The following is a 21,269-nucleotide window of genomic DNA, read 5'->3' on the forward strand; positions in this document are numbered from 1 at the left end:
ACTAAAGACCCCTGCCTGAGTTGTGTTTGTTCAACTAGACTCCTAGCTAGGATGCGTACAAGCGTAATCGCTAAACTACGCGAGCGAAACTGTCCCGAAACTGGCACGGTGCCCTTAGTGTAAGTTTTCGGTTAGAAAATACGTCTAGATCGCGTTCGCGTTAAAATCTCAATTTGTATGGAAACACGAACAGCGCCTCTAGCGGAACGTTTGCGATGTTCGTGTTTCCATATAAATTGAGGTTTTAACGCGAACGCGATCGAGACGTATTTTGTAACCGAAAACTTACACTAGGGGTACAGCTTACGCTTAGCTGATAAGCCATTCGCGTTAGAGCGGGAAAGAATTAGGCACACTTGCTTCGTGTAGCATTTTACGATTGTATGTGTTGTCTAGATGGTCAGTGGAGTAATCTATAATTGTAACGTTTTTGAAAAGAGCTTGTATTTAAAAGTGTCGTGTTCTGATGTGCCATTATAGTGAATATTAGCCAGTAGTCAGAAAAAAGTATTTCAAGTTAATGTTTGAAGCACGTTTTCTACTGTACTTAAAAACTTTTTCAGGATTTCTCAAATAAATAGTTATTAGTTTTGAGATTTCATGAAACGGATTTTGAGTTTCCGTAGTTGTAATTATACCTGACATGTTTAACGGTAGGATCAAACAATAAGTAATTAAATATACCTTTTTCAAAATGTAAGCTGTTTATGTATAGATGTGACTCTATGTATCTATTTTTGTATGCATGTACGTACAATAAACATATTATACCTACTGTGTGATGATGACTCTTAATATATTATGAAAAGACGTTGTTTATATTTGGTTTGTTTTCTAGTTTAACTCTAACTCGTTCCATTCCAAGTATTTTCAGTAATAATATTATTATTTATTGATAAAGTGTATTTATTCTGTTGAGTATTTTTACTTGTTGGTATTGACTCGGAGTCTCCATTAAATCATTTTAAATGATTCTAAATTCTTTTTAATTATTTATTATGTAGATAAATGTACGTTCTGTAACTGTGTCGTTTGTTAATAAGGATTTTGGAACTTATTCGTGTAAGTAGATGTTAATGTTTCATTTATTTATAAAAATAGTTCGCTAAGCGATTGAAAGATACTAAGATTATAAAAGAAAGCCTATTGAACTTTTTATCGTACCAGATCGGCTCTAACCTTAATAAACAATCGCCAAAGAATATAACAGCGATTCTACGCGTCTATGCGTTTAAAGTGTGTACAAACATTGTAAGTACAAATGTAATAGCACAACGACGCGGGCGAAATTCTATTTCACTCTTACACGTAAGGCTCGCGCGTAAGAACGGGATAGAATATTGATCGCATCGTGTAGCGTATGCGACATGGTTAGGAAGTCATATTTTTTTTTTATTGTTATTTCATTATTCACAAAATGATCATGGTAGAGAATATATTGTGCCAATCAAGTTATTAGGTATTTCAGTCAAAAAATACCTTAATAGATCTAATTTTATGACGGCTGTCCAGCGACAGCCTAAAAGTAACTTGTAACATCAACATGTTACAAGTTATTACCATTTGTATGTATTTATAATCAATGTTTAAGAGGGCTATCGCATAACTAGTATAGTAGTTCTAGTCCGCACTTGTTATATGGTAGTTGGTTTGTCGACCTATTACGATATTTTGTAATTAATATTTATTAAGTCTACATTATTGTAAGGTAAAAGATAAGACCCCTTTGTGTCTAGTTCAATATGAGTATAACTAGGTATTATATCAGTTTAAATGATTATTTTCTACGGGAAGTAACCGGCGATTACCTTTAGTCACACGCAAAAAAGACTGAATCCAGAGCTTGGTCTAAGAAATATTAACATCTACCCGCAAAATGTTCAGTCTATCATCAAAATCACGAGAGCTCAGTAAATATTTGCGCTTTACATCCTCTAGAAAATGAGTCTGATATTTTGGATATTTGAGTTCTGGAACATATTGTTTTAATTATCGTTTAAGTATTTTATATTATGATTGAAAAATTGAACCAAAAATCGACCAAATAATAAACAGTGTTTCGGCTTGTTGCAATGATTTTGTGATCTGGTTAAGTAAGTTTAAAACTGATCTGTTCTAGCCGTTTAAGGACAATTGCAGTCGTAGCTGAATGATATTTATTTTAATAAACACTTATTGTTTAAATAATGTCTTTCATTCATTTTAGACGACCAGATGGCTTGGTGGTTAGAGAACCTGACTACGAAGCTTGAGGTCCCGGGTTCGATTCCCGTGTTGGCCCCAACACGCTTGGTACCCATAACACAAGCTTTGCTAAGCTTACTTTGGGACTAGGTCAATTGGTGTGAATTGTCCCGTGATATTTTTTTATTTTACTTATTTTCCAATAGGCATGCGATAGACAGAGAAGCATAAAGTGTTTGTCGTAATGTAATGTTTGACATAACTCTTTTTTTCTCTGAAACCATTTAATTTTCAGAAATGCTATAAATAAAACAAACCTAACCTTTCTAACCTATAAAGTTCTACAGGTGACCATTTAAAAATTTATGAAAAATGTACGGTTTCAGCGGGAAAAATGTATGACTAACCATAATTATGACTTATAATATTATGGCAGTCGAAAGGATCCCAGCTACCTGTCTCAGTTTCAGTGTCTTTAATGTCACACGTGTTGATTTCAAGCGCTTACCCAGGTGTTCAAAAATATTGTACCTACTCGTAGATGGTCAACATTGTCTGTAATTAGGACCACATCGTCGACATAAAGGAGTTTCCAGATTAGTGGGCTTAGCACAGAAATAAAACGCAGCATAAAATTTAAAATATTTAATTAACAAAATGACTTTTAACCTTATGGCAAAACTTAAAAAAAGAAATCTTAGAATTGTAGATTTCTGTATAAAAATCATTTGACAATTTCTGTCAGAGGTCACAGCCGAGGTAGGTACTCGTCAGTAAAATAATGAATTGCAAAAATATAACTGTCTTTGAGAAGACGCGGGCACATAGTATACATGTACATACCTAAGAGAGACTTCCGTCAGTCAGTCTTTTAATAAATATATAAAGGATCACTAAAATTATTTGGTAATTTTCAGTACTTGAGCATTTCTACTTTAAAGTGTACATTTTTGCTTTTTTTTGCAGAATTAGGTAATTTTGGGGTTTCGTTGTTCAAAAGCATGAATGTGCACCATTGAGCCAGATATAGGAAACTGTCCGTTTAGCTGCAATGTGTTAGTTCTTTTTTATAAAATGATTCTCAACAAGAAATCTCAAAATTTCCTCTTAAAAAGGTGAAAAGCACACTTTAGGTGAAAATACTTTGTTGGTCAAGAAAGTTTGAACTTTAAATAGGTACTTTAATGTAAATATATTTGTCGACTTAGGGTAACTTAAAATAAATAATTAATCAATGTGCATAAGAATGGACTTAATAAAACCAAACTGATTCCCAAAAACATCCGAAATATTTTCTATAGATTAATAACTTAAAAATGTACAGTCAGCATCAGATATCGTCTCTACTTAAAAAAGCTTATATCTAAAAACGATATTCAAACTAAATTATACTTTGAAAAACACTGAGTAAGGTTCACTTAGTAAGATTATCCATTTTGAGATATCGGTTTTTTTAAAGTAGTGACGATATACGTAACAAACAACAGTTAATAACATGTACAACAACTATCTTATTATATGGCATGCAAATAGAAAGTTTTGAATTTTTCACACGCTGGAGGTGGGTACAGTATAGACCCAAATGGCAGAATAGGAGCGGCAGAATTAGGTACCTACTTGTGTCTCATTTGCACCAAATCAGTGGCGTAACTATAACATCTGGGGCCCGTGGCAAATTCTTTTGATGGGGCCATATCAGTAAAAATCGTCACGTTGTACTTAGTTTAATTTTAATTAAAATAAAATACTCAGGTGCAATGTTAAAAAAATATTTCTGAGCTCGCGGCCTCGGGTCGGAGGCAAGTGGCATTTTGCCAGCCCTGCCACCCTATAGTTACGCCACTGCACCAAATAGTGTACAAAGAGCACAAAATAAGTTAGCGAAAACATAGACTTTACTTAAAAATAGATAAAAACAATAAACGTATAAAACAGCCGCCATAAGTCTGTAACTGGACAACGTCATGTTTTAACCCCAAACTGCTCAAACATGTAGCCACTTCCAATTTTTCCTTATTTGTGCCGCTTGAGACACTCAGCTGCCTATGCACGGGTAAGTTTAATTAAAGTAATTAGTCTTGTCTTGCCTATACATTTTTTGAAACTTGGACTAAACCCCCTCAACAACAAACTTGCACTTACCTACACCAGAAGAACGTGCATATAGTGCTTGTTTTGGTATAACTCCAAATGCACCTTAATGGAAAAATTCAAACTCGCCATTAAGTTTAGGCTAAACTGAGCTGCAACGAAATTTGTATCATGTAAATGCACATTGAATACTCGTATCAGTGTATTCATAATTATTTGTAGGATCGCTTAAGTTTCGTAACTCAACATAGCTTGATGCAATCTTCACTTCACTATCGTATTCGAATTTCACTTACTGTATCTTCGTTTTTTTTTTATTCGACAGGATAGTAAATGAGCAAGTGGGTTAAGGTTAAGATTAGTTCTTTGGAATCTTTTTGTATTTTTTGTTTTGAATTACAAATATTTTTTTTCGTATTTTCGATATGAGCAAGTGAGTCTCCTGATGGTAAGAGATCACCACCGCCCATAGACACCTGCAACACAAGAGGGATTGCAGATGCGTTGCCAACCTAGAGGCCTAAGATGGGATACCTCAGGTGCCAGTAATTTCACCGGCTGTCTTATTCTCCACGCCGAAACACAACAGTTCGTTATTATAAAACCAATACAGTGCATCTATTTGGCAGATGATACTCGAAGTAAAATAGTGTAGTGCAGTGCCAATTCACAAAGCTTTGTTACTATTAACCAGGGATCGGAAAAACGCCTGATATTTCAAAAACTTGATCTTTTTCGTACTAGTGGAAGAAAGTAAACTTTTTTTATGATGTTACAATATATATCCGTAGACTGTGAGCGAACTTTTACAACTCTTGACTGCAGCGATGTGGATGCGATGCAAGAGCAGCAGTCGCTGTAGGCAGGCGCCAGAGGGGCTACTACGAAACTCGCAAATCGAAGTTCGTATCGCACCGTCCCTTTCACTTGCGTATTAAATGACATAACCGTCAGCGGGACGGCACGAAACGAAGTTCGAGTTTTTCACTTCGTGGTATAGGGTCAGATGGCAAGGGCAAGTTTCCAGTGCAAAAGAAAATTTGGCGCCTCTTGAGAGGTGCGGAAGAAGTTTAGACAATCTCGCTCACTCTTTACTGAAATTAACGGCGTTTTTTCGAGCCTTGCAACTAACATACTCGTAGCTACTATCTGATGTTGACTTGCCGTATAAAATTGGAATGTTTTGAGTATTCTAAAAATTCTCACTTTACAATTAAACCTATCTAAGTATGTAAGCTTTATAATGCACATTTAGAAATTTATCTTTTATAAAAATCAACTTCACATAAATCACATAATTTATTTTATTAAATTAATTTCGGCTGGTACTCACTACATTAATCCGATACGTTGTTTCTAGCTGTCTTTATATTGACAGAGATAGATAAAATATCTGGATAGTAATATTAGACTTCATTTTATCGCGGATATTGAATATTATAAGGTTCATCAGAACGATAAATTATTTGACTGGATATGCGTAAAAAGCAAAAAGGTCAAAATTAAACTACTTACATATTATGATAGTTTGAAACAGCGAAAATAGTTGTCATTCTATATACGTTAATCGACTTAGACCAAGTTTTTACGTTCAATTACTTCGTCTGAATTAATAAATTGAAATCCCCTATTTTAGTGTTTTATTGAAACTAATTTCGATCTTTATATGGTTATAATTACACATTATATTAAAGAAGCTGTTATCACATTTGTATGAAACGACTACTTCACACGCGTTAGCCATTAATTCCAAGATGCATCTCTAACAAAAACATTACATTTTAGTCCAGTCTACACCAGATTAATTTTTAAATTAATTGAAAAACAAGGTTTTTAATTGCTTTGAAATCGATAAATAGTCAGTCGAGTTAAAGTTTATAAAAAGTATGATAATATAATGGTGAAGTCCTAACGTATCTTTACTGTATTAATTTAAATGGTGGCGCCACTGTCTATGCGCAACGCATTAAGTCCAGCTAGTTAGAAGTCATACTGTATTGTACATACACGTTAACAGTATGTTTAAATAGTCAGATTGACTTAGTGATTACCAGCCCTTAAAGGCATAAATGGCACGAACCACACTAACACCACGCCTCCGTAACTCCTAGATATGCTTGAAGACTAACTTTTAAAGCTTTCTTTTACACATTATCAGGAATGAATTGTACCAGTCAACTCCAGTCTCCAATTCGTTCAACGTCAATGAGATTCTTTTGGCAATTTTAAGTGGGCATACGGCAGCATCCATAAAAGTTGTTACACAAAAGAAAATAATAAATTGAAAGGTTTCATACTCAGAACTATAAATAGAGAAGAGGAGTAAAAATGTTTGCTTTTCGTCAGAACCGACGTCGCCAATTCCGCATATTTTTTTATTTATAGGTAACGGAGTCTTCAATTTGCGAGTCCAAATTGCACGTGCTAAGTTTTTTCGTGCAACAAATTTTACTGATGCCTGAGTTTCTAGCCAAACATTGGCAAGATATATAATTTTCCGATTTTAAGCACATCCTATAACAGAAACTTTACAAGCATTTGAGTGAGCTGTTCACATCAACTTAATATTAGAATCTAATTTTTTACATCGTTGTTACTTTTTAACTTAGTAAAGCACGTCGTAGAAAGAGACAACTGACGTTTTGTTACATGATGTGCTTTAAGGGTGGTTTTACAGTCATGCTTACAAATAAGCTTTTCATCACAGTTGATGGTAATCAAAGGGATACTCGTACATGACAGCTGGCTAACTTAACTGTAAGGCACAAAATAAAACCCAAGGATATTTTTTTCCTTTAAAGATATAAAGCTGTAGGTAGGGAATGTTTTTTTTTTCAAAATTAACACTGTGAATATATATTTAGTTGTAATTTTAAACAAATACTTGAAAATTGCGGTAATATGCTGCATTTCTCGTATTTCTTATATAGTACTTTTGGAAACTATAGGTCTGTAATAGTTGCATATAAAATATTTGTAACCTTGCCTTTGTGTGACTGTTTGTTTCACAATAAATAAATAAAATATAAATAAATAAATATACTAGGTATTTCCCATGACAAGATTTTTGTTATATTGTTGAAACATTACGAAAAAAGGTCTTCGAAAGGTTCCATTATAAAAAATAGTGAACGACTGGTTCAGTAACATCTGGCGTTAACATCATCATCATACTGGCCATAGGAAATCCACTGTTGGACATAGGCCTCAATGGGATCTGGCATACATTATACATCTGGCGTCAGCGTGACTGTAAAACCATAACGTTGAACATCAACTAAACGCTCCCGTTCCCCACGTGGTTGTTATTGTTGTGGTGTTTGTGTCCGTTGTGCGTGACGTAGGAGTCGCGGCGCGCGTGCAGTGAGTGTCGCACGCGCGCCAGCGCAGCCGCCGAGATCTCCATCGAGTCGCCGAACGGCAGTCGCGAGCCCCGCCGCGCGGTGCTACCTCGACGCCGCGTGTGCTGAGAACAATGCACAATTCAATAATCATACATTGCATCATAAGGGCAGTAAAGTAGGAATTACGAACGAAAGTCTATTAGAAGCTCGAAGTCGATGCAGCTCCCTGCAGCGCAGCAGAGCACCTATGATGCATGACGGCGGTTCAGCTGCTCAGCTCACTAGTACATAACGTACATCACACTCATTACGCCCTTAGGCGTAATACGCAGAGAAAAGGTCCTTGGGTTTTATTTAGGGAGCTGCTGACGAGCAAGTGCGATGAAAAAGTTAGTTAAAGCTTGGTTTAAGCCCTAGTAATGATTTTAAATATATTAGCTCGGTAAATTAAAAATAAATAAATCAATGATTTAAAAGCGTAAAACATCAACTTGCACACATCAGTGAAAAATAAATAAACACTATTGTGTGTGAAGTTCTCAATTCGCACTATGCTCATGTGGAAACTATAGCACAAGCCTTCTAATTCTGAGAGGAGGCCTGTGCTCTGCAATGGGCCTATAAAATCAATGTGACAATTTGTTTTTGTAAAGTTCCAATTGCATCAGTTCCCCAATTCATTAGATTATGAGTAGATCAGATTATGAGTCCATCAGATTATAAGTCCATCAGATTATGAGTCCATCAGATTATGAATCCTTCAGATTATGTGTTTCTAAGATTCAGATACTCACTGGGCCGGAGCGCCACGACCACCGGTTGCGGTTGAAGATGCCGTACACGATGGGGTTGGCGCATGAGTTCGTGCACGAGAACAGCCACATGGCCTTCTGGAACGCAGGGTCCAAGTTCTGCACGAAGTCCTTATCTACCCAGTACCTGAAAATATGTGAATATAACTCTTAATTCCCTTCTTATCCGTATAAGAAGTATTATAAAACTGTGGTGGTTCAGTGATTTCGTCAGGTTGTGAACCAATTCAATGTTGTGTGAAATTCTCAATCTGTATCTTGTCAAACTCGCGGCCGGGCGAACGAGTGGACACGGCAGCCATATTGCCATTTCGTTTTGGAATGAGTTTTGAGTGTTCGCGTGTTGTTTTCTGTTTTATACAGTAAATAATCGTTTAAAATTATTATTGATTTTATCGGTTCAAATAATTAGCGGGCAGCATTTAATTTTGTAAAGTCAAGATGTGGATGCTTTAATCCCCATTTCGTGGAAATTTTTAATTATCTCTTGTTCACTAGCACCGCCACGATCTTCAAGCACATTTTGTATGCTTTTGATCCACGCATGCTTCTAATATTATATTCCCCTACCCTATTTTGAAGTTATTTCTCGTATGGCTCAAGAATGCTTTCGCGAGATCGGTATGAGCCTTCTGTGTTGATCTATTCGGCATATTTGGGAATGTTCCACGTTGTACCATGAGTGATGTGGCGTGATCGATCGTTGATTGATCGATAGTTTACATAATAAAGAAAGAAGACATACACTTTAACAAAAGACACACAGTTGCAACGAAATATACACAATTACACACAAATAAGACAAAAATATTAACTGGAAAATCGTAAAAATAAATACACAAATTGGGAAGTAATTAAAAAACCCCCGACATAAAAAACGCCAGCAAAAATAAAATATAAAAGCCCGAAAAAATGCCGCTAAAAAGACAACTAAAAAGTAAAAAATAATTATTCACTACCTAGCTGTTACCCGCGACTTCATCTGCGAAGAATTCGTTTATCCCTATCCCGCGGGGACTATGCTGATTTCCCGCAAAATTAGCCTAAGTTAATTTAGTATAAGTATCTAGTAATATTTTTTTATCTAAGCGTCGTCGGTGTCGGGGGGCCGCTAAGGTTAACAGGAAACTAAAGTACATATGTTGTATTTTTTAAATATTACACCCCTCTTTTTGCGTTGGGGGTTAAAAACTTTCCCGGTTTGATTTATTTTGAGTTTGATTTGGTTTGGTTTATCTGCCAAACAAAATAAAAATCTGACAACAGATTTTCCGACCTAGAGCGGCCGAACAAGGATTTTAACATTTTACTTATTAAACATAACTTTCTAACAATAACTTAAAAAGATTTAAATTAAAAAAGAAAACTATATACAAAAATTAAAATTAAACTAAAACTAACCTACTTACAAATAACCCCCCCCCCCAGATCACCGTCGCTGCTCATTGTGTCCAGAAGGAATTTTACATGGTACCGTATAAGCAAACAAAGAGATGTATTGGAAAATTTCAACAAGGTCCTACTAATCTGTTTTAAAAATATGCAAACAATTCTCGATTAAAAACGTAATCAAAGGCTTAACGGGCCCAGCGGGTACCAGGTATTTTCTACCAAACGGGATTATCAAATATTCTATTAACGGACGAGTGTACGTACAGTTGGCACTGAATTACATGTCATTTTATTGGATTCCCGGTTTATTGCAATCGTGAACATCTTTAAATATCCTTACCCGCTAACGTACTTCTATCCAGTTTGGCCAGTCAAATTTATTTTCCGGGATTTTACTAAATAACCACAGTAACCCCCGAAAATTACACCGTATTCTTTATTTACGATGTACAGTGTACACCAGCGCAAAATTTTTAAGTCTCTAGAAATAACGGTTACGTTTATGGGGTTTTTCATGGATCCATTGGGAACTTTGCAGGTGGTAGGACCTTGTGCAAGGTCCGCCCGGATTGCTACCACCATCTTGCTCGCTAATCCTGCCGTGAAATAGCAGTGCTTGCATTGTTGTGTTTCGGCGTGGAGAGTAAGACAGCCGGTGAAATTACTGGCACTTGAGGTATCCCATCTTAGGCCTCTAGGTTGGCAACGCATCTGCAATCCCCCTGGTGTTGCAGGTGTCTATGGGCGGTGGTAATCTCTTACCATCAGGTGACCCACTTGCTAGTTTGCCATCCAGTCGAATAAAAAAAAACATGAAGGGAAAAAGTAGGTTATGTGTGTTATCACCACCGTAGGGTGAACATATCAGACACAGTATACGTAACGCGACGGTGACGGTTGGTTAAGAGACGTAAGTGGACATAGTCTCACACTTTTCAATACAAGAATATACTTTTGCATTATACGAGTATATATGTACTTATACATGTACGCTATGGCTGTATAGATATTTATGCCCTCGACTGTATGCTCTCTGAGTTCGGTGATTCTAGTCTAGTTATTCAGTGAGTCACCGAAGCAACTGGAGGTTTGCGTAGAGTGGACGTCCTGGGGCTGATATGATGATGATGATGATTGCTAAGGTACTCACCACAAACAGTAGCAGTAGTAAGGCGACCAACACGTGAAGAAGACTATGACTATAGTCACCGTCATCTTGAGCGTTCGCGCCCGCGCTCGCCCGAGGATGCCGACGCCACTCCGGCGCATGTTGTCTGCGAACAACGTAGTGTTATTAGGGTACGACAGATGACGCGGTTTGCATGGCACAGGCGACGCCTATTGGAAAATAGTATGAGCAGCGACCAGAAACAGAGACCTATTTAGGCAACACTAATTTAGTCCATACTAAAAAAAAACGTAAATTAAACGTAGGGTAGAGAGGGGCACATTGAGCAATTTTGTATGTAATGTATCACTTTTTATTTATCTTTTAATATTGTGATTGCAATGCTCAACTAGCCCCGTAAAGAACTGATCAACTAGCCTCCTGGTGTACGTTTTTTTAGTAAATGATAGGTTATAATAAAATGAGTAATACTTACTTTAACATAGGCATTAAAACACAATAAACAGGTAAATTTGCTGAGTACTAATGCTTTCCTGATGCCTAAGACATCTCTTCATGCAATTTTAGAAGAAAAATACTACAGTTCAGTTTTTTTTTAAACTTTTGAGTCAGAAAAAAACAAACGAAGCCTGCGACTAATTCTTGCGCCATGTGGCAATTGGTAATGGCGAATTGTGTTCTACTTCCGTGGACCTCCATTTCGGCCATATTGAGTTCCCGCGTCCCAACATTTTTAGTTTTGGACATATTTTGATTGCCCAACATTACCTGCCTGCTCAACGTGCCCCTCCCTACCCTAACTATAAAAAAATACCTACTTAAAAACTTAATACTAAAACAAATCTAAAAAAGGCTCTTGTAATTTATTAATAAACTATTCCAGCGTAATAAACGCAACTAAACGAGTTTACGTGTCGTAGTTTTCTGGCGATGACGTTTAAAGGTAGGCGTTCACTTATCCGCATCGTACGCTTCGGACGTATCGGATTTGTTGCTTTGTATAGAAATGTGCGATGCTTACGATGCGGACAGGTGGACGCACTTATATGAGTTTCTATACAAAGAATACTACGATCCGTTGCGTGCGATGCGTCCGATGCGTACGATACCGACAAGTGGACGTTTACCTTTACGTAACCGCTAGTATAATTCCTCTGTGTCACCTTACGAGTGTCACCTCTATAATTCATGTAGAGTAGGTGTTATAGAAGCTGCGTCACCCGGTTAAAATGTCTAAAGAAAAATACGCTTTATCAAATTAAGTCCCGCTACTCCCGCTTTGCACAGCCTCTTGCTGGAGGTAAAACAGCAGCTTAAGAACGAAAATACATTTCGTTAACAACTCATGATATTGTCCCAAGGACATTTTACTGCGTGTTATTCGTAAATATAATGTAAGACTTGTCCAAGAAAATTATTCTGGTGACCAACAGAGGTATGGAATTATTGTAGTTAGTCAAACGCAAATATACCTATTCGAGAGAATCCCTCCCTCCCGCGTCAAGATAATCATAAGGAAAAAAAACCTATAATTCGATTTCGATTTATAATCGTTTAATATTCTTTGAAATGTTATTATGAAAAGATAATCATAAAAAACACGTAGTTTTGCGAGAGATGGTTTGGTGCTTCTTAAAGAAAAAACTTACTTTCACAAAATACCTTGATAAAATGTCAAAAGAATGTTTGCCAAAATACAAAATACAATGGTGACAAAATACTTTGGATTTGGAATACAAACTTCAAAATTAATCTACCAATGAATAATGTCCGTTGTAAAGTTAGCAAGCGCTCGTTACGAGAGAAATGGACTGGACGTTAATTATCAGACTTACAATCGACGTGACTAGCAAACTTAGTTAGATTAAATTTCGAAAATTTAGTTCCTTTGAAACTCAATCGAGAAAGTTTGAGCATGACTTGTTTAATAAATGTTGTTTTGTTGTTTAAAAGATATTAAAATACGTTATTTTTAGAGCGTGAGAAAATGTAAGTAGTTGCTCTGAGTACAAAATAAAATATTTTTAATTAGAATTTAATTTAGTTACTTTAGTTGCAGTTTTTTAGTATCTAACACGTAACACGTATACTTAGGTACTTTTAACACTTTCAAATGGTATTTTCGAGTGAAAAATCAATCCCGATGAAATTAGTTTAACACACATTAGTCCACCTAATAGTAGCCACCCGAAAACCTTTGATCTTCATTTTGAAATCAATTGTATATCGAACGTCGCTTCAAGTAGAAAACGACGTACCTAAAATTGAATGTTTATTTTTATCGAAAATACAAACTGAAATATAGATGCACAGAAAAACCAGAAAAATAAGACCAGCGATATTTTAGTTTGTATTTTCGATATGGGTTTTACAGGTGACCGTAAAAGTAACAAAAATTCGGAATTGAAATAAAAAATACAAAAAGATTCCAAAAACCAATCTGTTTATTTTTATTTCATAATTTTCAATTGATTCGAATTTTATTTTCATTTAAATGGGCAGGTACTATACCTTGTTCTTCAAAACAGATGTAAAATTTTGTAATCTAATCTAATACCTTTAAACGAGCTTCCCTTGTATATCCATACTTCCATATTAATATTATAAATGCGAAAGTGTGTGTGTGTATGTTTGTCAGTCTTTCACGTCGAAACGGAGCGACGGATCGACGTGATTTTTGGCATAAAGATAGTTTATGGGCCAGCGAGTGACATAGGCTACTTTTTATCCCGGAAAAATGCACAGTTCGCGAGATAACCGAATTCCACGCGGGCGAAGCCGCGGGCAAAAGCTAGTCATGTATAATTGAAAATCACGTTACACGATAATGATCGATTACGAAAAATAAGCGTTCGTACGTACTCGTAAGCCACGTTGAAAAAGAAAACGCACAGTTAACGAACGTCAAAGTCTAAGAGAAAATGGCACATATATGTAACATAATTTTTCAGAAAACCTAAATTAATAAGCGTAATTATAGCTGTTTGAAGTCGCAAAATCTTATTGTTTACTTTAATGGAAACCTGTTTTCTATTTAAAATTTTACTCGAAACAACGATTTAAGAAAACTTAAAAAAAAAATGTCAACACTAACCTCTCGCTTCCGCTACAATAAGGATCGTTTAGTTTCGTAATAGATTCATAACACGGAGATCAAGCGGAGACGTATTCGCTCGGATGAAAACTATCACGAGTCGAGTCACTTCACCTTTATTATTTGGCCAAAAGCTTGAGACGCTCCATTGCTAAACACACAACCTCACCAAAGGCCGACAAAAACGGATAACACGGTGTAACGCGCAGAGCGTAAATATTACGATAAATTCAGTTTGCTATTCGATTTTCTCGTTTGAGTAGAAAATATCCGCGTATCTGAATGCTTCTGGTATTCGTATAAATATATGGGGCTCAAAAACACACAGCTGAACTTTTGCGATGAATTTATTGCACGCATTGCTCCTCTGCCTTTCGGCTTTCTTCTATATCGCGGATAAGCACAATAATATTAGTGAGTCACTGAAATAAATCTACGTCCTCAATATTTTATGCGCGGTCAGTTTTTTCCGATTCTATGAGTTGTTCGCTGTTACCGACGTTGCAATTTATTATCTTTATCCTCTGTTGAAGGTAGGAATATTATGAATACTTATTATTGTGTGTGATAAAAGAAATGATGTAAAATTATTGTCTGGAAAATGATTGAGGATGCAGTCATCCTTCAGGAAAATTATAATGGTTGTATTTATAATAAATTTAAAAAGAAAACATCAAAGTTTTGTAGGCTTTAGAAGTGAAGTATCGAAACTCAAAATTTAATATTTGCCGCAGAATTGATAAAGAACACTGCACTTTTAGTCTCACCGTTTTTGAATGTCCATTAAATGGACAAGGTTGTAAGTTTTTTTATTTTTATTTTATATATATTATATTTTATTAAGTTTTAAGGATATGTATTTTTTTGACTGTGATAGAACAAATCTTGACTAAATTTCAGAAGCAGAGGCAAAATTTACTTAAATTGAAATGAAAAAAAAACTGCAATAGTATTTTCAAAATGCTTTTTGCATCTGATAACACAACTATTCAAGATTATTTTCAATAAAAATAAAAGCAAAATACAATTCATTCTGAATACTCGTATCATAACTTGAAATCTTAGTGCCCATTAGTGTAATGTATAGTATACCCACCCATTTTTCTAAAATTCAGAAAAATCGAAATTTCTCAACAACGGTGAGACTTACTAAGGTCATTTTTTTACATTTGGTAGATGACCTGCCCACCTATCTCCAATTTAAGTTTGTCGTACTACTTACGGGACAACCTGTATATTGTAAGTTTTTTAAGAAAAGTCTACTACAAATTAATTGATTGACTGATCAATTCATCTTCACCCAGCTCAAAATTTGGGTCACCTACGGTATAATAGCCAAGGTAATAACTTTCGGAATCATTGGTAAGTGTAAGCGTTATTGGTTCAGCTGAAAACCAGCGCTGCAGCTCTGCTTACAAGGCTACGGCACTTGCTGAGCTGTGTCCTTTTGGCATCACACTACAGCACATCTCTAATTTTTCTCTCTTCTTCTATTTATATGTTACTGTGTTTCTTTGGTGTGATGTAGTGCATTTTTTATGTCAATTAATGTTGTGAGTTTGAGTTTGATATTAATCACAGTTCATCGATTATCAGTTTTCAGGCTGGTTTTGAAAATAATCATTCCTAAAATAAGGTTGAAAGCTTTCGATGACAATAAACTTGATGAAGTGGCATCCTTACCACAAAATGTCGGTGTAAAGTGAGTATTTGTTAATTTCGCTTACCATTGGTGGTGTTTGCCCGTCGTATGATCTCATGTAGCGCAGCCAACGAGCAATAGAGCGTGGATACGAGCGGCAGCACGTACATAAGCGCCATGTTGAGGAGGAAATACGCGAATTCGTGAGACTCCGTCGGTAACGAGCCGTACGACACGCATTGGTAGTATCTGCGAACAGATAGAATTAAAGTTTTAAATACCTAAACACTAACTACGAACATAACAATATCTTTACTGTCTACAGACAATAAACAAGCTTCATAACTCTTACGTGTTACAATTGCAATTTTTTTTAATAGTTTTTTTTTTGTAATATAAATACTTTTGCGTGTTTACACTTCCCGTATTACTGACTGTAAAACGTGCCGCGAGACGGGCGCAGGCTGAAAATCAGCGCCGCCGGTCGTCGACCGGCAGCATGTGAATGCTGAGCTTGAGCCTATTGCCACATATTTGTAACGTGTCTGTTGTTTTTATTTTTGTCTTTTTTTATTATTATTATTATTTTTCCTACCTTTTTGGACATTGTGTAGTTCTAAATTTACGTTTTATTTGGTGTGTTTCTGTTATGTTCATTGTATTTTTTTTAATGTGGCAATAAATGTCTTTTTATTTATTTGTATTTTATTTTATTTATTTATAACCTTTGGCTAATGTAAACTCACCCTGAGAAAATGTCCGGAATACACGAGTTTTCCAAGCTAAGATAGCAAGCTAGCAACTCTGGCTATGAGTAGGTATACAAAAACTAGCTAGAAATATTACGATGCACTTGACGCCGATAGTTACTCAGGCGCAAGTAAAACTTGAGTTATAGGTACCTACCAGGCTACGTATAAGCATACTTAAATAGATCGATACATACTAATTAACATAATATGTATTAGAAATCCGATACACGAGAACATATGTACATTACTCTTTATCCCGGGAATCTGCGGAACCTGAACTTTCATAGTCAGCTTCCTTAACCATTGACTGGGCTTTCTGATCGTCAAGTAGAGTTGCTATTTTACTAACACTAGCTTGCTATCCGGGAATTTCCTCAGGTTCCATAAGGTACAGTCAAGTGTAAAAATATGAACATAAACAAAGTTTCAAAAATAAGTAGCACTGACTCTTATTCCGACGCAATAAGGCTGTAGTAACATATTTTTGAGTGGTTTTTGCACTTGACTGTACATAGATTATTACAGTGACATAAAATGTAGGTAATCACTAGGTCAGGCGTTTTCAACCTTTTGGTTTTAACGGCACACTTTTCGTTCATCAAAGTCGTGCATACCAGTAAAAAGTAGCCAAGTGCGAGTCGGACTGTACAGTATACCCATAATATACTCGTATGTATAACATAACGGACAGTGGAGGCTTCTTAATCGCACACGCCGCGCGTCAGTTGTTTCGTACTATTTTCTCATTAAAATAGCTATTCATGATTTCAATGCAGCATACACTTCGCGGCAATCGCGGCACACCTGTTGAGAACGTCTGCACTAGGTAACAGTAAAATATCTCCAAATGCAAAATTATGTTTTTTAACTCTTTCAATTCGGAAAATTCATTGGCTTAGAAAATAAATTGAACGTTTATTAATATCATCAATATAATAAATTACAGTACATTAGATTAAATGTGAACGGTGGCTAATAGAATCATAACTCATTTGGTCCGGTACACAAGCAAGAATGTAATTAAATGGGCGTGGGTATTGGAGAAAATTTTATGAGCAGCAATAATTTACTGCTGGATAGACCTAATTGTTTACTCCTAAATATTTGATATTAATTTCAACCTCTTACCTCTAAATGTTCCTGAGAAAATAGTGGTGACAGACAGATGTACCACGCACGCACGAATGAAACTGACCCTGGAGTAATTATCTCATATATTTCTAAAGAGGTCATTAATGAGAGAGATTCGGCCATAGTGGGCACAAGTGCGATGAAAGAATCGCACTGCATTTGTTTCGGGGAGCAAATGACAAGCAAGTAATTCCAAAACTGACGAAGTGCGCGTGTCGGCCCACGGTCGGTATAGGGTTCATCAATTTTATTATGCGTCAAATATTCAATATTAAGTGGAGATCGACTATTACTCGTTCACTTGTACAAGAAGGGGGCTGCTTGACTGCCCTGTAGCAAAAATAAGTATTTTTTTTAAAGCTTTATACATTGGAAAAGGATCCCTATTTATATATTATTTATTTCAGTGAACGTATAATCTTTTCGAAAGACTTACCCAACGATAGTAAATAAATTAATTTGAATTTTTGATACCCCACAATAGGGGTATAGACCAAAAATAAACATCTCTTCTTTAGGTGTCGGGGAGGACACTAAAACATTTTTTTTTATTTTACCACTTTTTGGGCTCGGTTAATTTAAATACCTACTATGTAAAACTACAGCTTTCTAGCACTAGTAGTCTCTAAGCTAAGCGAAACCATAAGGGTTCCTTGTAGGACTACGGAACCCTAGAAATGGTAAGTTAGTTGCCATGGCACATTTAAATTATTTCGACCTAAGAGCAGGCTTTTTCTTTGCCTAAAGACTGAGCCCCGCAGTGCAACGAACGAGGCAACGCCGCCAGCGTCTTAGGTACAATGCCCCGCGCTGCGCTGCCTTTGGAAGAGGAAGCCCGTTTTAGTTAATTTTATGTGTTTTTATTTTTATTTTTATGTAAAAATTCATTGTTTAAATAAATATATTTTAAATTAATTTGAACTATTTATGTTTCGCTAGACTTGCCTATTTATCTATCTAGATGTAGACAATAGTCTGTCTGTATTTCGATCTACATCTACTTAGACGGTCTTCACATTTATTTGTACCACATGTTTGCACGCTGACCATTTTTCACATTTACAGCATAATATCTGGCTTGAGATTGTTCGTGAAATTAATATTAATCTTTTGATCTCACCTAACATAATCGCCGACCTTTTAGCTAATGGGGAAAGGTGGGCACAAGCGGATTGTGAATCTTCCTCGAGTTAATTAGAAAATATTTTCTTAGTAGATTATTAAGACAGTCCTCCTAACGTGTTAGTAGCAGGAATCGTAAAATGTGAGTAAAATCATTTGAAATGACGTAATTATGACACTTTAACGAATGTTGTTCGCATTTTACGAACCCCATACTTAGCACAGGTAACAAATCAGTGGTTACTGGTACTAAAATTTTATAATACCTATATTGTAGACGTAAACAAGAAGATAATTGTTATTAATTGGTTATTTTAACTATTTTGTTCACTATTCATGTCCATCGATACCCAAAAAGACTCTCAGTTTATTTCACGTCGCAATTTATTTTTTGTGTTTATGACTTCCTATCCTATGACTTCCAACCAAAGTGGATCCGTTATTTTCCATTCAACACGGAGATCCATTTCGATTGTGTTCGAAATTCTGTTCAATGTTGAATTTGATTGATCTCGATACGGAGATTCCTATAGCCACAAGACTGTATACAAATAAGCCAACATCACACGGCTCGTCTTTCGGGAGATGTTCACCTTAGGATTTGAATGTACGTGTTCTAATTTTCTTAGTTTTAGACAGGTTAAGGCTTGTGTGGCAGGTCAAAAGCTATTGAGGTTGTTTGAAGCTTTGCGATGAGGATTGTTTTGATTTCGGATTTGTTTGATAAATACGTATTTTCATACTTTGAGCACCTTTTTAGAGAAAAATGTTATGTTATTTTTATTTTGGAGTCGGTTTTACTTTTTTTTAATGAAATGATGACGGAATATGTGTCATACTCGGTCGATAAAGCAGTTATACTGAGCAAGCAAAAACAGACCTTAAAGTGGTCAACCTTTTCATTCCGCGACTGTACATCGAATAGTATAAATTGGGCCCCACTCAGCATGGTGTGCGGCAAGCAACGCTATTTTCCAAAATTATACAACCCATTTAAAACTATACCCACACAAATATACTCACGAACGCCAGCTGGATATTATTAATCTATGATCAGGGGTTATAGTGGTCACATACCCTTTAACTTCAGGATGTTCCTCGAGATGGAAGATGAAGCTTTGCGGCAGACTGGCGAGGCCAGCACATATCCAGGCGATGTGCAGCGCTCGCCTCGCTCGGGCTTCCCATTTTACGTTAAGGGGCTTTAGGATAGCGTAGTATCTGAAAAAAGGAATGATCATACAGAATATGGATTTAATATTTGAAAATGAAAATAATAGGCATGCAGCTTTAAAGCTTTAAAGTCGTTGGACATATTTGGTTTGCAAGACCGGCACTACCGGCAGTTTTCTGATTTCAAACTATTTTGTGATTTTTTCCATATTAAATGTTTTTTTTCTACGGGATATAGACTGCGGTTACCGGCACTGGATTATTTCGAGGGTAGGGCGAAACACACAACCTCCATGTACACAACTGAGGTAATTTAAATAATGTTTCCTTCTGGTTTTGGGAGCGCCCGCGGTACAAGTGAAAATATTTCCGTAGAAAAATGCCACTTTAGCCAGTTGGTTACACAAATAAGTAAACAACATATCTAAATTTGTTTACATAACAACGTAAATACTCGTAAATATGTACACGTGTAGTGTATAAACTCACTGGGGAAACAAACAAATCATACATTTCAATTGTCTATGTACTTAGGTAAGAAATATAATAAAAGCCATCTGTATAATATTTATGATTTTCAGTTTCGCCTCTTTAATTCCATCATCTTATTGCGGATATTCTGGGAACACGCTAAATTAAACCTAAATAATTGAAATTGTGGCTTCGTCAATTAAATGCGATTTCGACTTTCTACATATATAGGTACTTATACTCTTTGGACTGCACTAACATTAAGCACGTCATGATTTATTATAATTCAGTTTTTAGCGTGCTGTATGAAAAGTATTGTAAAAGGGACTATCAATAAAGACTCAATATTAACAGTGGTAACACTGTTACTCGCGTCAAAGTGAATGAAGGAGGGCTACGAGGAAAAAATATGAAGGTCAATGGTGACTTGGCTGTATGATATTAAATCTTTGCCTTTTCCCTAGAGAAAAGAAGAATAAATAAAAAATAATAATTCTTGTACATAGGCCTCCCCAAGAGATCTCTAGTTGCTTCGGTGGGAAGCTGCCTGCATCCACCGTGAACCTGCGGTTTTAGGTAGCCGGATCTGCCAGAGATTCTTAGCACCTCTTGCCCCTCCGTTACCGCGATCTTCAGTCCGGACTAGCGGGCCTGCCGGGGACTTGGGGCCTGGGTATACCTATCATCATCATCATGAGGAGAGGAGAGGGGGTTGCCAATGCTCACCACGTTTGGCTTGTCATTAAATGCTTGTGTTTACACTGTTTTAAGTTACACTCAACTGAGGTCTCGTAATAACAAAAGTAAAGCTAGGTTTAGACGAAGCCAGTGCTGGCTTGTAATTGGCCTTGTAATAAGTAAACAGTTTTTCAAGATAAGCCAGCGCTAGTTGCCAGCGCTGGCGGGAATAGAGCGCCGGCCTATTTTCCAAG

The 21,269-nt window shown here is 36.2% G+C and overlaps 1 protein-coding gene across 1 annotated transcript in view; it reads right to left on the reverse strand.

Annotated features, from left to right (window-relative positions):
* Window positions 1-2,814: 2,814 nt before the first annotated feature.
* Window positions 2,815-21,269, reverse strand: part of LOC141435236 (adipokinetic hormone/corazonin-related peptide receptor variant I-like) — a 118,805-nt gene continuing 100,350 nt past the window's right edge. The window contains exons 4-8 of the mRNA XM_074097887.1: window positions 19,771-19,914; window positions 15,774-15,937; window positions 10,974-11,097; window positions 8,414-8,558; window positions 2,815-7,741 (exon numbers count right to left, since the gene is read on the reverse strand). Coding sequence (XP_073953988.1) covers window positions 7,553-7,741; window positions 8,414-8,558; window positions 10,974-11,097; window positions 15,774-15,937; window positions 19,771-19,914 — 766 coding nt within the window. The 3' untranslated portion in view covers window positions 2,815-7,552. The remainder of the gene's footprint in view (window positions 7,742-8,413; window positions 8,559-10,973; window positions 11,098-15,773; window positions 15,938-19,770; window positions 19,915-21,269) is intronic.

This window comes from Choristoneura fumiferana, chromosome 14 (genome assembly GCF_025370935.1).
Source record: "Choristoneura fumiferana chromosome 14, NRCan_CFum_1, whole genome shotgun sequence".
Classification (NCBI taxonomy): Eukaryota; Metazoa; Arthropoda; class Insecta; order Lepidoptera; family Tortricidae; genus Choristoneura; species Choristoneura fumiferana.